The sequence below is a fragment of the Drosophila arizonae genome, chromosome X (assembly GCF_054131065.1).
Source record: "Drosophila arizonae isolate 15081-1271.41 chromosome X, UAZ_ARI_1.0, whole genome shotgun sequence".
Classification (NCBI taxonomy): Eukaryota; Metazoa; Arthropoda; class Insecta; order Diptera; family Drosophilidae; genus Drosophila; species Drosophila arizonae.
In genome coordinates, this window is record NC_142927.1 from 32593818 (window position 1) to 32607855 (window position 14038).

The 14038-nt window shown below is 42.6% G+C and overlaps 1 protein-coding gene across 12 annotated transcripts in view; it reads left to right on the forward strand.

Annotated features, from left to right (window-relative positions):
• Positions 1-14038, forward strand: part of dpr8 (defective proboscis extension response 8) — a 306666-nt gene that overhangs the window by 234281 nt on the left and 58347 nt on the right. For 11 of the 12 annotated variants that reach the window (XM_089473008.1, XM_089472998.1, XM_089473004.1 and 8 more), the window contains one exon: positions 5103-7395. The exons of the other annotated variant lie outside the window; for it this stretch is intronic. In XM_089473008.1, coding sequence (XP_089329134.1) covers positions 5103-6202 — 1100 coding nt within the window. In that variant the 3' untranslated portion in view covers positions 6203-7395. Of the gene's footprint in view, positions 1-5102; positions 7396-14038 lie in introns of those variants that run through there. 12 annotated transcript variants of the gene reach the window in all.

The window sequence follows — 14038 nt, forward strand, 5'->3', positions numbered from 1 at the left end:
TCATTTGTATGTGTGTATGTATGTACACATAAATGCGTGCTCTAGCATATTCTAAGAATCCCGTTGCGATTGATTTGTCTTTGCATTGTTTTTGAATTTCCAGCCGCTACACTGGCTTTTCTTTGCTATGCGGCGTCATAACAATAATGTGATTTCGTTTTAACTACTCTTGATCGAAACGACGCGGTGGTGCTGTAGACTGAAGCGCCGACGATCTTTATTTTAGCTATTTTGACAAACATGTTGTTTGGGTTGGGTGCGAGTTCAAATCCCGCTGAAAACACTTTTTTGTAAATTGCAAATTTTTGTTATTTTAGCTTTTTTATTAATTTTATAAAAATGTTTCCTTCCGTGCTATCAATGCCTATTAAGCCTACTTATGTGTACATATACATAAATAGATGGCTGACGCATATAAATGTCGCAATTCGGGCACTGTAAATGGCCGTAGACTCCTCAATTTTAGCCAGTTTTTAGAACGAGTGATGAATAATTAAACATTTCTTTATTTAATATGAACTATAACAGCCAATTGCTGGTACGCTCAACTTGTCCGTTCGTTTGCTTACTCAATACTAACATAAGTTTATCGACTTAACCGATAATTGATCTCCATGCGGCTCTTCATTCGCCGATAATAATGAAAGCTACAAATTATGCTAAAAAATGACAAATATGCTACAAAATGATAAATGTGCAAAAAAATGACAAATGGTTTCTCAACATCCCGGCCCCCCCTGAAACTCCGTTTCAGAATGTGGTAGAGCTGCTATCTTCGTGATGGGTCGTATAATCTCTCCAGAAACGACCTTGAGTTTAACTGCCCGTACTAATCCATCCTCTCCTGGGTACACTTCGATTACGCGTCCTAAGTTCCATGTTGCTGGAGACGTATGCGAATCCTTGATGAGTACAATGTCTCCAAGGGATATGTACCTTCACTTCCTTCTTGCCCAAACTAGCTTGAATTGCCTTAACAAGTCTAGTCAGGAGTAGAGCTCCACACAGTTCGAGGCGTGGCAGCGTTGCTAGTTTTAAAGGTGCGACGCGAGTCTTAGCAGCAACAAGATATACTCCTATAGAGCCGTCACTATACTCAACTCTGCTGTAGACGACCGCAGAGTAAGCCTTAAGCGAAGCGTCTGAGAATGCATGTACCTCGGTGTGATCCATGTGACTGTCTATGAAGCGAGGTATCTTTAGTTGTTGTAGCGACGAAATGTCCTTGCGATACATCTGCCAAGAGTGCGCCTGTTTCATCGGAAGTTCAAAGTCCCAATCCAAATCAAGCAACCAAATTTCTTGCAGTAGAATCTTGAATTGGACTACCACTGGTGCCAAAATGCCCAGAGGATCAAAAATGTGTGCTACATCGGATAGCACTTGTCGCTTTGTACAGCTTGCAGTTTCCGATAATACAATGTTGTATGCAAGGTTGTCTTCTCCAGGATCCCAGGGTAGTCCTCATACCTTTGATATTGCTGTTGACATGTTGACTCTATCACCTTGCGCAGTGCTTAGTCGTGTGCTATTAGAGATCCATTTTCCCAATTCCAATTGCGCACGTGACATGAGTGCAACCAGCTCAGTTTAAATGTCAATAAGTTCTTCCTCTGTCATGGCTCCTGTTAATACATCGTCCACATAGAAATCCTCAAGTAATATCATAGCTGCTCTAGGAAACTCATGCTCGTGGTCCTTGGCAAGTTGTTCTAACACCCGGACGCGCAGACGTAGTCCCGTATGTAACTGTGCAGAGTTTGAAATGTTTCAATGGTGCTGATGGATGTTCTCTCCATAATATTCGTTGAAAGTCCTGATGTTTAGGTACAACCAAAATTTGTCTAAACATCTTCACAATATCCGCCGAAAATACAAACTTGTGCATTCGAACCCTCATGCATACGTTACACAGATTGCGTTGTATACATGGACCAATATGAAGTGCATCGTTTAAAGACCGACCATCTTGGTCTTGAAATGAGCCATCAAATACCACACGCAGCTTTGCACCTAGCACCGGATGGTGCGCCATGTAGAAAACCTTCTTCGAAGTGGCGTCTTCTTCTGCATCTACCTCCTTCATGTGATCCAGTTGTATGTACTCCCTCATGAATTGCACATACTTCGATCGTAAAGCTGCATCCCTCATTAAACGACGCTCAACTGCCAAGAAGCGAGACTTGGCTCCATGATAGGTGTCTGCAAACTCTGTGTTTCCTTGCTTGAATGGTAGCTCGACGATGTATCTCCCTTCGGCATTACGGGAGGGTGTTTGGACGAAATGAGTCTCCACTAACTCATCTTCTTTATTGGCAGACGTGCACGATGGAAGTTCTTCCAATTCCCAAAACCGTTGCAACAATTTGTTGATGTCCATGGTAGCTAGGAGTGACGTAGTTGTAGTTGTGCACGCTCCTACCACTGATGTGATGATCCATCCAAATATTGAATCAATAGCAATTGTGTTCCCCTGGATATTACTCAACTTATCTCCAGTAAGAACCGTCCAAATGTGATCGTTGCCAAGCAAAATGTCGATTGAAGCGTTGGTATTAAATGCGGCGTCTGCCAGGGTGTGGCCGCTAAACATAGAGAGGTCTGCTGCATTTATAGTTTCTCTCATCAGTGTCGAAGTAATGTTTCCAAGCACGTGTGCCTTGACCACAAGAGATGCATCTGACACTCGCGACTTGATGTGTAGTGAACAGAGCCCTCTTGTTGTTTCTGCCTTGATTGATGATATTCCAGATATAGAGATGCGAGAGTGTGAACGGGCCAGACCCAATGTCTGGATACACCGTTCCGAAACGTAGGACAACTCCGAGCCGCAGGCCAATAATATGCGGCAAAGAACGTCTTGTCCTCGAGAATTGCGCACATACACCTGTGCCGTTGGCAGTGTACTTCTCATATTTGCACCCTTGCCACCTTTTGAAGTATTAACGGCGTTCGTCAGTGCTACTACTGTGCTAGCACCTGATGCCTCATTTGAATCATCCTGCAGATGTTGCTGTGGGTCACCTTTGTCTTTAGTGTTACGTTGGTCGAAGTGCAAGAGTGAGTGATGTCGGCGCTTGCAATGCTTACAAGATGAGTTCGATGTGCAAGCGCTCACTCCATGGCCAAGTCTCAAACAATTAAAGCACATGTGTTTGGACTTTGCAAAGGCATATCGCTGCTGAATAGATAATAGAGAGCTGCATGGCAGCACTCATAACCTAGCAAAATTGAGTCCACTTGAATTGAGACTGAGTGAGTGAGTGAGGGAATACAAACTAGTTGATAGAATGTGAGTTCGTATGGACTCAATGCCTCATATCTCACTCCATTAAGTAAAAAGGATGAGAATAAATAAGACGTAAATAGGAATACAACATTTAACCGAAGCATACAGGCGTCGAGGCACTTGAGTTTCTGCATGCATATATCTTCGTGTCAACACTTCGTATTTGCTCGGCTCCGTCGCTTGAGGGTTGAGGAGTGAAAAAATCTAATGCCAAAATCAGTGCGCTGCGAGCGGTCAAGCAGAAAGCACGCATTTTAATATGAGGCATGGTTGCGCACTTATTTTTTCTTATTTTCGTTCTCTCTCTCTGCCCTTTCCATTTAGAGAGTACATCGAACTTTTGAAAGGGTTTGCCTTGCTCATGCATGTTAGTGTTTTCATGTCATTATGTTATGTTTCGATCTATCCATAATCTTATTAACTTTTATATTAATTAATTATAATACAAAGTATCTAATTGAGCATTCAGAATTTACTAAGCGAACCAAAAAGATTTATGCGGGTCATAAAATTCATACTTATGTACTATTTAAAAATGCCAGGATGCTTATGCCAATCGCTTATGTATTTGCTGTTTATTCTCGTATGAGACACTAATATTTGCTAATCTTTTTTGGTACTCTCTCTATCTCCCTCTCTCAATATGAGCGAAAATTGAAATTCCTTCGCGACGATCCCGTTATAAACACACTGTTGCAATCCCTTGCTATATATAACGCCTGTGTGCGTTAGTCTTGCCTATGTAATATGCCTGTAGAAAATGTGAGCGAAAATTGAAATTCCTTCGCGACGATCCCGTTATAAACACACTGTTGCAATCCCTTGCTATATGTAACGCCTGTGTGCGTTAGTCTTGCTGCCTATGTACAATGTAAATTCGAAAATTTACCGTTTGTTTTGTCTACTTACAATGCTTAATGGTATTAAGAAAAAGTTCATTCCTTCGACACGTTGTAAGTAAGCAGACCTTTCAGCTATGGACGGAGAAAATAATTCTATCGAAATTGTATGTAAACTGTGGTTGTTTAAATTGACTTGAAATAAACATATGTACATATGTATGTAGGTTCCTGAAAACGCAGAGGATATTAAGCAACATCTTCTGAGTGGCATATATAAACTGACTGCAAAGAGAGGTCGTAGCGAAGTGTGGAATTATTTCTCAGTAATTGAAAAAGAAAATGGAACGCAATTGGCTGACACTGTAGCCTGTAAGATGTGTTATTCTGTTTTCAAGTTTACAGGAAGCACGTCGAATTTGGTCAAACATAAATGTTATAAAGTGAACGCAAAAGAAATACGCAAATCTTTAGCTATCGAGGTAAATGCTGAAACAAAACAGGAATGTGTAACTATCGCAACTGAATGGGTTATTAAAAACTGTCGCCCTTTAAAAATGATAGACGATTCAGGTCTAAAAAAGTTTTCATCATTTTTAATTAATGTTGGCGCAACGTTTGGTTCCAATGTCAACGTAGACAAATTACTGCCATGCCCAACAACAATATCCCGAAATATTATAACATTGTATGAGTCACATTTTGGCCCAATAAAAGCCGAAATACAAAAATATAAATCCTTCGGTTATGCTATTACCACTGACTTATGGACGGATAGCTTTTTAAAATCGTCATATTTGTCTTGTACGATGCATTACATAAAGGAAGGGGTTCTTGTGGAGCGTTTAATGGCCATGAAATCTATGAAAGAAACGACATGCACTGGTTTGTTATTATAATTTATTTATTTTTATTTATTTATTTTTTTATTATTACTTTTATTTATTTATATTTTTTTCATTACATGTATCTAGGTTTAAATATTCGAGCCAAAATAGTGGAAATACTAACTCAATTCGGATGCGATTTAGAATTGGATAATCCCGTAATAGTAACAGATCGCGGGTCAAATATGGTGAAAGCATTTTGCGGCTTCGAAAAAATTAATTGCGCTAACCACCTGCTTAACAATGCTATAGAGAAAGCTATTGATGCTGTCCCCGCGGTAGGAAATATTGTCTCCATTTGTACGAAGCTTGTAAAATATTTTAAGAAATCCGGTATTAACTTTTCATTAGGATTCTCATTAAAAAGCTTTTGCCCTACTCGCTGGAATACAGTCTATTACCTATTAAAATCAATTGAAGTTAATTGGATTGAGATAACAACCATATTAAGAGATAAAAATCAAATAGCCAGAATTGAAGGAATTAATGTAAGTGAGGTAGGTTCCATAGTCCGTATCCTAGAGGCATTTGAAACTGTGTCAAAAAAAATTGAAGCTTCTCAACGGCCAACCATACATTTAATTCTTCCAAATTTAAATAAATTACACAAAATCTGTGAAATCGATTACACAGATATTGAAAATATTCAAGATCTCAAGCTAAAACTCCAAACCCAAATTTCAATTACCATCCTTTCGAATTTATCTAAATATCACAACATAGCCCTATTTCTCTTCCCCCCCACAAACAAATTAAAGCAGTTCACAGACACTGAAAAGGATACTATAATAAATGAATGCAAAAATATTATGAAACATTTTCGTGCAGAAAGTATTGCTACTACTGACATCACAGAAGCAGAAGAAGATGAATTTGCTGAATATATTGAGCATCAGCAAGTTGATAGCACTACAGACATTGTAGGACAGGAAATAGCCGGGTACTCGAATCTAAACATTACATACCATTCAAACTTTGATGTCTTAGCTTGGTGGAATATGCACCAACATATTTTCCCATTATTACATAAAACTAGCTGCAAAATTTTCTGTATTCCAGCGAGTAGCGCCGCTTCAGAGAGAGTATTTTCTAAGGCTAGAAACTTGATTACGGAGAAACGCTGTTTACTAGCCACGAATCCAGATCACATAAATAAAATTATGTTTCTCAATTCTAATATGAACTAAACAAATAAATATATTGTATTACAAAATTACATAGTCTTTCGTTTGTTTGTTATTTATGAGAAGGGTATAAAAGCATTCGTACTCATAAAGAATGTGTTGTCGCTACGAAATTGCAACGCTAAATTTGCCGTGTGTCAGCCGTCTGGTTTGCACACACACAATTACATTGCCCTTCGTGTTTTCCTTTTTTTTTTTTTTCGTTGCTGGCAGCGCAGCAACTCATACACTCGGCAAAGCAACTCATATACTCAGACTCAAACTTATTTATTCTTTTTCGCTCAATACAATATTGTGCATCCAAGTCATATACGAGCGCACTCACACACTCATACAATTTTCGTTTTGCGCTCGGTGCCACTCATCTCAATACGAGCATTGTTAATTCGAAGTCGTTTTTTCGGCACTCATGCAGCTCTCTAATAGATAAATCCAAAAATTGTGTACATGATACTTCTGGACATTCGTCAACGTTGTCTTGCTGTGAACGGCACTGTCGAATAGACCCTTAAATGCGTGCCATTCCTTATAATCTCCATCAAATGGTGTGATATGAATCCGTGGCAGTTCCCAATCTTTCACAGATGGTCCTGCGCCTTGCTGTGAGCCTGACGGTGACTCGTTATCCACCTGCTGTGGTAGCAGTTGTTGCATTAAGGCCTCCATAGTCTGCATTTGCATCTGAGACTGTTGCTGTAATTGTTGTATTTGTATATGAGACTGTTGCTGTATTTGTTGTAAAATGCCTTGGATGGGCGAATTATCTACTTCCCCAAGCACATTAGATGTGGTATTGGCTTCTTCCAGTTTGTGGGGTTTGTACTCAGCGTGCAGTGTCTTAAGAAGAGCACAAGCTCGTTCAAAGCGCTCCTCATATACATTGTTGTCACTTGCTGGATCCACATATCCCTGCACATCTTCATATTTATAAAGTTCGTCACCAAGGTTGACAAACTGCTTCCAAACTTGAACCAGCGTGTCCAATTTTGTATCAATATCGTAGAAGGTGCAGCCCTCAGGTGGATGCTCCACATATCCAGAAATACGGGTAATTGTTGCCTTCAATCTACCTCTGGCTCCCAGTAAAGTACGTAGATTTTCCATTGTAGCGTGCTGCGTTGCCAGCAGTCAATCCAAGTTGTCCAAAATAGCCAGGTATTAAATTAATGTGATGAAATTGCTGCGTCTCTAGCAGCCGAACAAACCATTAAGACAAATCACCGCAATTTTCCAATAGTGCGCGCTGTTTATTACGTATGATGCCAAATATCGATACGTAATTCCAAGAATTTGCAATTGCTGCGTCTCCAGCAGCAAATACAATACAAGAAAAAACACGTCACTTTTCCAATAGTGCGTGCTGTTTCCAACAACTCCAAGTGAGCATTCAGTAGCAATGCCCAACGGATCCGGCTCGATGAACCAAATTTATGATGAATAATTAAACATTTCTTTATTTAATATGAACTACCAGCCAATTGCTGGTACGCTCAACTTGTCCGTTCGTTTGCTTACTCAATACTAACATAAGTTTATCGACTTAACCGATAATTGATCTCGATGCGGCTCTTCATTCGCCGATAATAATGAAAGCTACAAATTATGCTAAACAATGACAAATATGCTACAAAATGATAAATGTGCAATAAAAATGACAAATGGTTTCTCAACAACGAGCATCCGGTTACCTAAATGCAAAATTTGAATTCTTACGCTCAAAAAATGTGAAGGTTACAGGGTATTTTTCGATATGCCACGCCCCTAAAGAGGCTTAAAAATTATTTTTGGGGCATCGATAGAGGAGGCCACCAGTAACTTAACTATCCAAATTTGAAGCTTCTAGCTAATAAACTGTAGGAGATATAAACTTTTGCGGTTTGCCACGCCCCCTATAGGCGGACATATACCTACCATAGCTCGTTGGACGTGGGTGGTCAACCCGCGTATATATACAAAATTTCAGGTCTCTAGCATCAACAGTGCCTAAAATATAGCAGAATTCGAAAAATCACTATATCTTCAGGTCCAATTTGCCACACCCCTAGTGGGCGTAGATATATAATATTTTCACCTATCTTCATAGAATTAAAACATCAGCTTACATGCAAAATTTCAGCATTCTAGGTCTATAACTTTAGGAGATACAGTTTTATCCGATTTGCCACGCCCCTAATGGGCGGAGATATATCCGCCATAGCTTGTGATCTTGGGTGATCGGCGCGGACCTACATACCAAATTTCAGCTTTCTAGCTCTTCAACAAACATGATTTCTGGTGTATCGGAAAATGCATTTTCCGATTTGCCACGCCCCTAGTGGGCGGATCGGGAAAATTTTAACACTTTATAAATCGGAGATATACACGAGTATGTGTTCCAAATTTCAAGTCTCTAGCTTCAATAGCGCCGAAATAGATTGCGTTCATACGGACAGACGGACAGACGGACGGACATTGCACAAAACCAATATACTCATTTCATTTTCGTGAATGAGTCTAAAAATCAGGTGCATTCACTCTTACAGTTGTTAGTAGTGCTGGAAATTGCAACGGACAATCAGCTGCTCACTAACATTGGTGAGTTGCTAAGTCTTAGCAAAGACAGCAACCTAACATCTGGAATGAAGACGCATACTAAAAGTAGTGCATACTTTCGGGCTCTTGCTGTAGTCAAGTTGAGTTTAAGTTACTGCGGGTTGTAAACTCAAATTACATTAGTAGCCATTGCCCACTACAGGCTTCACGTCTTTGTAGTCGGAGCAAAAAATGGATGCCAGTATGGAGGACGAGCTGCAAGCTTTCCCGTGTCGTTCCTCGTTACAGCGATCACCGCAGCTACAACAGAGGGCGCTGCTGCAGCCGTCGACCTTTAATCAGTCCACAGTGGCTGAGTGTCAGGCGCCCAACTCACTAAAAGAAGCGTTAGCCCAAATAGGAGTTACTCTAGAGGGCTTGACTGTCTTATTTGGGGGCAGCGGCATATTAATGCCTTAATGAGAGAGGAGCTGTCTAGGCTAGTAAATCTCCATAAGACGGCCAAAATGCTCTGCAACCGACCGGTTAAAAACTGCGAGGTGCAGACCATGCCGCTCCAGAAAGTAGTGGAGAAAGCGAGCACTAGCGCGATCTCAGGTAGCAATACGCCCAAGCGGTCGAGGGAAGTTGCCACCGATCAGAGGAAAACACCCTCAAAAAAGCCGAGGCCCAATAAAGGCGCAGCGAACCCGAAAGAGCCAATGGCTCTACGGGCTGCAGCTGAAAGTTCAAATCAGGCAGGTCCACAGACAAACCCGAACAGCTGGACAGTCGTTAAAGGACGCAAGCCCATGCAAAAACGACCCAGAAGTGACGCAATCGCGATTTCAGGCGTGGGTGGTTGCAGCTATGCGGACATGCTTCGTGTAGTCAAGACCGACCCAAATTTAAGCATCTGAGCGGCGACGTTCAAGGCATTAGGAAGACAGCTAAGGGGGACCTTTTGTTGCAACTGAGCAGAAAGCCGGAGCATAGCGCTGAGGCCCTTCACGAAGCTGTAGGCAAGGCCTTGGGTGACTGAGCGGTAGTTAAAACACTTACCGAATCAAATTGAGATTCGTGACCTAGATGAGTTAGCGAGCAAAGAGGAGATCTTGGAGTCAATTAGGGCGGAGTTGAAGGATAGCTCACTCCCCATTGAGGCTATCAAGTCGCTTCGACCGGCTTTTGGTGGACAGCAAAGAGCTACAGTTGCTCTTCCAATTGGAAGAGCCAAAACTCTGCTCGAGCTCTCCAAAATCAGAATTGGATGGGTTGTATGCCATATCCGCGCCGTGGATCAGCCTAAACGCTGTTTCAAGTGCCTTGATTACGGTCATATGGCAGCAAACTGCGGCAGCGACTGTGACCTAAAGGGCGCCTGTTTCAGGTGTGGAGAGATGGGTCACAATGCAAAAGCATACACCAAGCCACCAAAATGTTGCCTCTGCATCCGGAAAGGTGAAAAGCAGACGAACCACTCAGCAGGCAGCTTCAAGTGCCCATCCTACCGCGAGGCTGCTCGTAAAATGAAATGTTAAGGTTCCTTCAGTTTAACTTAAATCATTGTGTTGCTACCCAAGACCTCTAGAGCAGACCATTAGGGAAAAATGTATAGACGTAGCATTTCTCAGTGAGCCTCACCACTGTAGAACCAGCTGCCCTAGGACATGGTCAACAGATGCTAATGGCAAAGCTGCGTTGTGGGTATGCGGCAACACAACGAATGTTCTTTTGAATGTTAAGTCATTCAATGGGTTCGTACGTGGCCAATACGGTAGCCTATGGCTCTACAGCTGCTACCTGGCCCCCAGCATGCAGATTAGTGATATCACAACGGCGCTTGACGAGCTTGCCGAGGATGCTAGGGGTCGGAGGGCCATTATAGCAGGAGATTTAAACTCATGGGCGTTAGAATGGAGTAGCCACACAACAAATGCCAGAGACCGTATCCTACTAGAGATCTTCTCGACATACTGCTCAATACTGGACACGAGTTCACCTTCAGTTGGGCTGGATACGGATCTGTAATTGACATTACTTTTGTCACTTCATCCCTCGTTCGGGAAGCAACATGGGGCCATTGCGATAGCTATACGGGTAGCGATTGGTAATGCTCTGGGCACAATTGGTAATGCTGAGGCCAGAGCATGCCAAATGGTGGCCCAAATACAGAGTGCCTGCAATAGCAGCATGTTACACCGCAAACAGTTCACGCGACAACAAGAGCCTACGTATTGGTGGAATGCACAAATAGGTGACATTCGACGCAAATGCATCCAGGCTAGAAGAAGCTATCAACGGGCTCGGGGTAGGTCTACGTTTTTCGAAAAACAATTAGCTTACCAGGCAGCCCGAAGACAGTTGAAGAAGGCCATTCGGGCAAGCAAAAGAGAATGCTTTCTAGAGTTGTGCGACTCAGCCGAATATGACCCTTGGGGCAGGGCATATAAGATAGTAGTTAAAAGACTATACGCAGGTAAACAGGTGCGGCCGACGGATCGTCTGGAGCTTAAATCGATTGTGGAAACGCTCTTTCCAGAAAGATTAAGCTCCAATCATGCCCCGGAGCCCGAGTCTTCTAATCACAGCTCAACGAGCACTCAAATTGCTTTAGTTACAGACAAAGAAATCGTAGCAGCTCTCAGAGGTTTTAGAACCAACACAGCTCCAGAGCCGGACGGGATCCCAAATCGTGCGCTAAAGCTAGCCCTCGCCTTGCACCCTAGTACGTTCGCTGAATTATTCAACGAATGATTAATACAAGAGACGTTCCCTGCAAAATGGAAGACCCAGAACCTGGTATTGCTACCCAAGGCTGGTCTTCATACAGACCGATCTGCCTCTTAGACACCATAGGAAAGGTGTTTGAGAAATTTATCTGCTCTAGACTGGAGACTGCTTTTGCTAGCGCCGGAGGTCTATCACCAAATCAATTTGGATTCCGGAAGGCCCGGTCAACAACGGACGCGCTTAACAAAGTTGTTGGTCTGGCCACTTCCGCTATTCAAGGCACCAGATGGAGGCACGGGACGAAGTAATACTGTATCATCGCGACCCTGGATGTAAGGAATGCCTTCAACACAGCTAGTTGGGATATGATACTGAATGCGCTGTCACAATATAATATCCCTAAATATCTAAGAGAGATAATAAAGAGCTACTTCAGAGGAAGAACACTGGTATACAACACGAGTGAGGGTCCCCAAACTCATACAGTGTCAGCTGGAGTACCCCAAGGCTCAGTGCTGGGGCCTTTCCTATGGAATATCATGTACGACGGCGTACTGCGCTTGGAAGTAACAGCAGGTGCGCACACCATTGGCTTTGCCGATGATGTAGCCGTCGTCGCCATAGGCAAGCAGCTTAAAGATACAGAGGATATGTGCAGCGAAAGTATCAATCGCATACGAAGCTGGTTGACAGGAGCTGGGCTCGAGCTTGCGGCGCACAAGACGGAAGTCGTCCTAGTAAGCAGTCGCACAAAAGTGGAGGCTGCCAATATAAGGATAGGCAGCGTCAGCATCGCGTCAAAGAGGGCGATTAAGTATCTTGGCGTCATGTTAGACACAAGATTAACTTTCCGCGAGCACTTAGAGTATGTGCATAAAAAGGCAGCTGATTCTTGTAGAGGTTTCTCAAGAATTATCCTTAACACGCGGGGACCTAAACAGCAACGACGTCTCCTCCTAATGAGCGTCATTAGGTCCGTCATCCTCTATGCTGGGCCAATATGGTCAAGAGCGATGGCAACGCCGAGCTACAGCCGGGACATTTGCGCGATCTACAGACTGAGCGCAATCAGAGTCAGCTGCGCTTTCAGGACTATCTCCGATGATGCGGCGCTTGTCATAGCCGGCATGGTGCCACTGGAGTACCTGGTTGCCGAAGCCGTGGAGCGGAATTTGCATGCGCCTGTGCGACACAACGCTATCAGGGCGAACAGCATTGCACGATGGCAAAGGAAGTGAAATAGCTCAGCTAAATTGCGGTGGACGCACAAGCTCATCCCGGAGCTCGAACATGGGTTAACCGCAAACACGGCGAGGTTAACTTCTATCTTTCACAGATCCTTTGGTCACGAGGAAACTGACGAGTGTCCCTGGTGGCGGCGAGGGCATGTGGAAGACGCCAACCACATCCTTTTCGTATGTGGACGGTTTCTGGAGGAGAGGCGTCGTCTAGAAGAGGCACTGGGCCACTCCATCAGAGCGGACAACATAGTCAGCGCCATGCTGGAAGCGGAGGAAGCTTGGGAACTAACAAGCACCTTCGCGGCCACAGTGATGATGGAGCTCCGCAGAGTCGAGCGAATAAGAAGACGAGCTGTACCAGGCTAAGGTAGCAGCGCATAGTGCTTGCGAAGCAATGCTTTACGGCCGTCCCGCAAGCATCGCGCGCTATCCGAGCCACCACCACCACCACTTGTAGTATAATAAGATTGTAAATAAACGAATAAAAAAAAAAAACACACACACACACACACAGGCATACATACACACATACACAAACATTTACACACCCATACACAAACACATACACACACAAGCATACTATGAGAACTTAATTGTTTAATAACTTTTTTTTGTGGACATACGATCTTCATGAAACTTTCAGATTATGATTATAACGTGGATATGCATGTATTTGCCAAAGCACAAGTCTCTCGTATTTGAAATACGTCTTTTACAAATATGTGGGTGAGGGTATGTACGATCGCGTCGATTTCAGAAGATATAAGAGCTAGAGACTTCAAATTACAGCGCGTATTTCCAGCGCGGATATCGAGTTTATCATTAAAAATCGATGACTCAACCCGATCTTTTTTATCGATAAAAAACCTTATCGAAAATCAGATATAAAATTATTATTATTATTATTAAGAAGTTACAATTAATATAAAATTAACTCTAACTTAAGGCTAAGCGCTGGCAGCAGGGGCCTTCGGCTGGATGGTGTTTATTGTGATTATAACTTATTTTAAATTAGTATATACAGATTTTATTTTATAATAGCATTATTTCTATACTTAAATTTCATATTATTATACCCTGAACCCATTGAAAATGAGAAATCAGGGTATAATGGTTTTGTTGAAATGTATGTAACAGCAGAAGGAGGCGTGGCAGACCCCACAAAGTATATATATTCTTGATCAGGGCGACGAGCTGAGTCGATTTGGCCCTGTCCGTCTGTCTGTCCGTCCGTATGTATGAACGCGTCGATTTCAGAAGATATAAGAGCTAGAGACTTCAATTTTTTTTGTAATGTCCGTAATTACAGCGCGCATATCAAGTTTATCATTAAAAATCGATAACTCATCCCGAT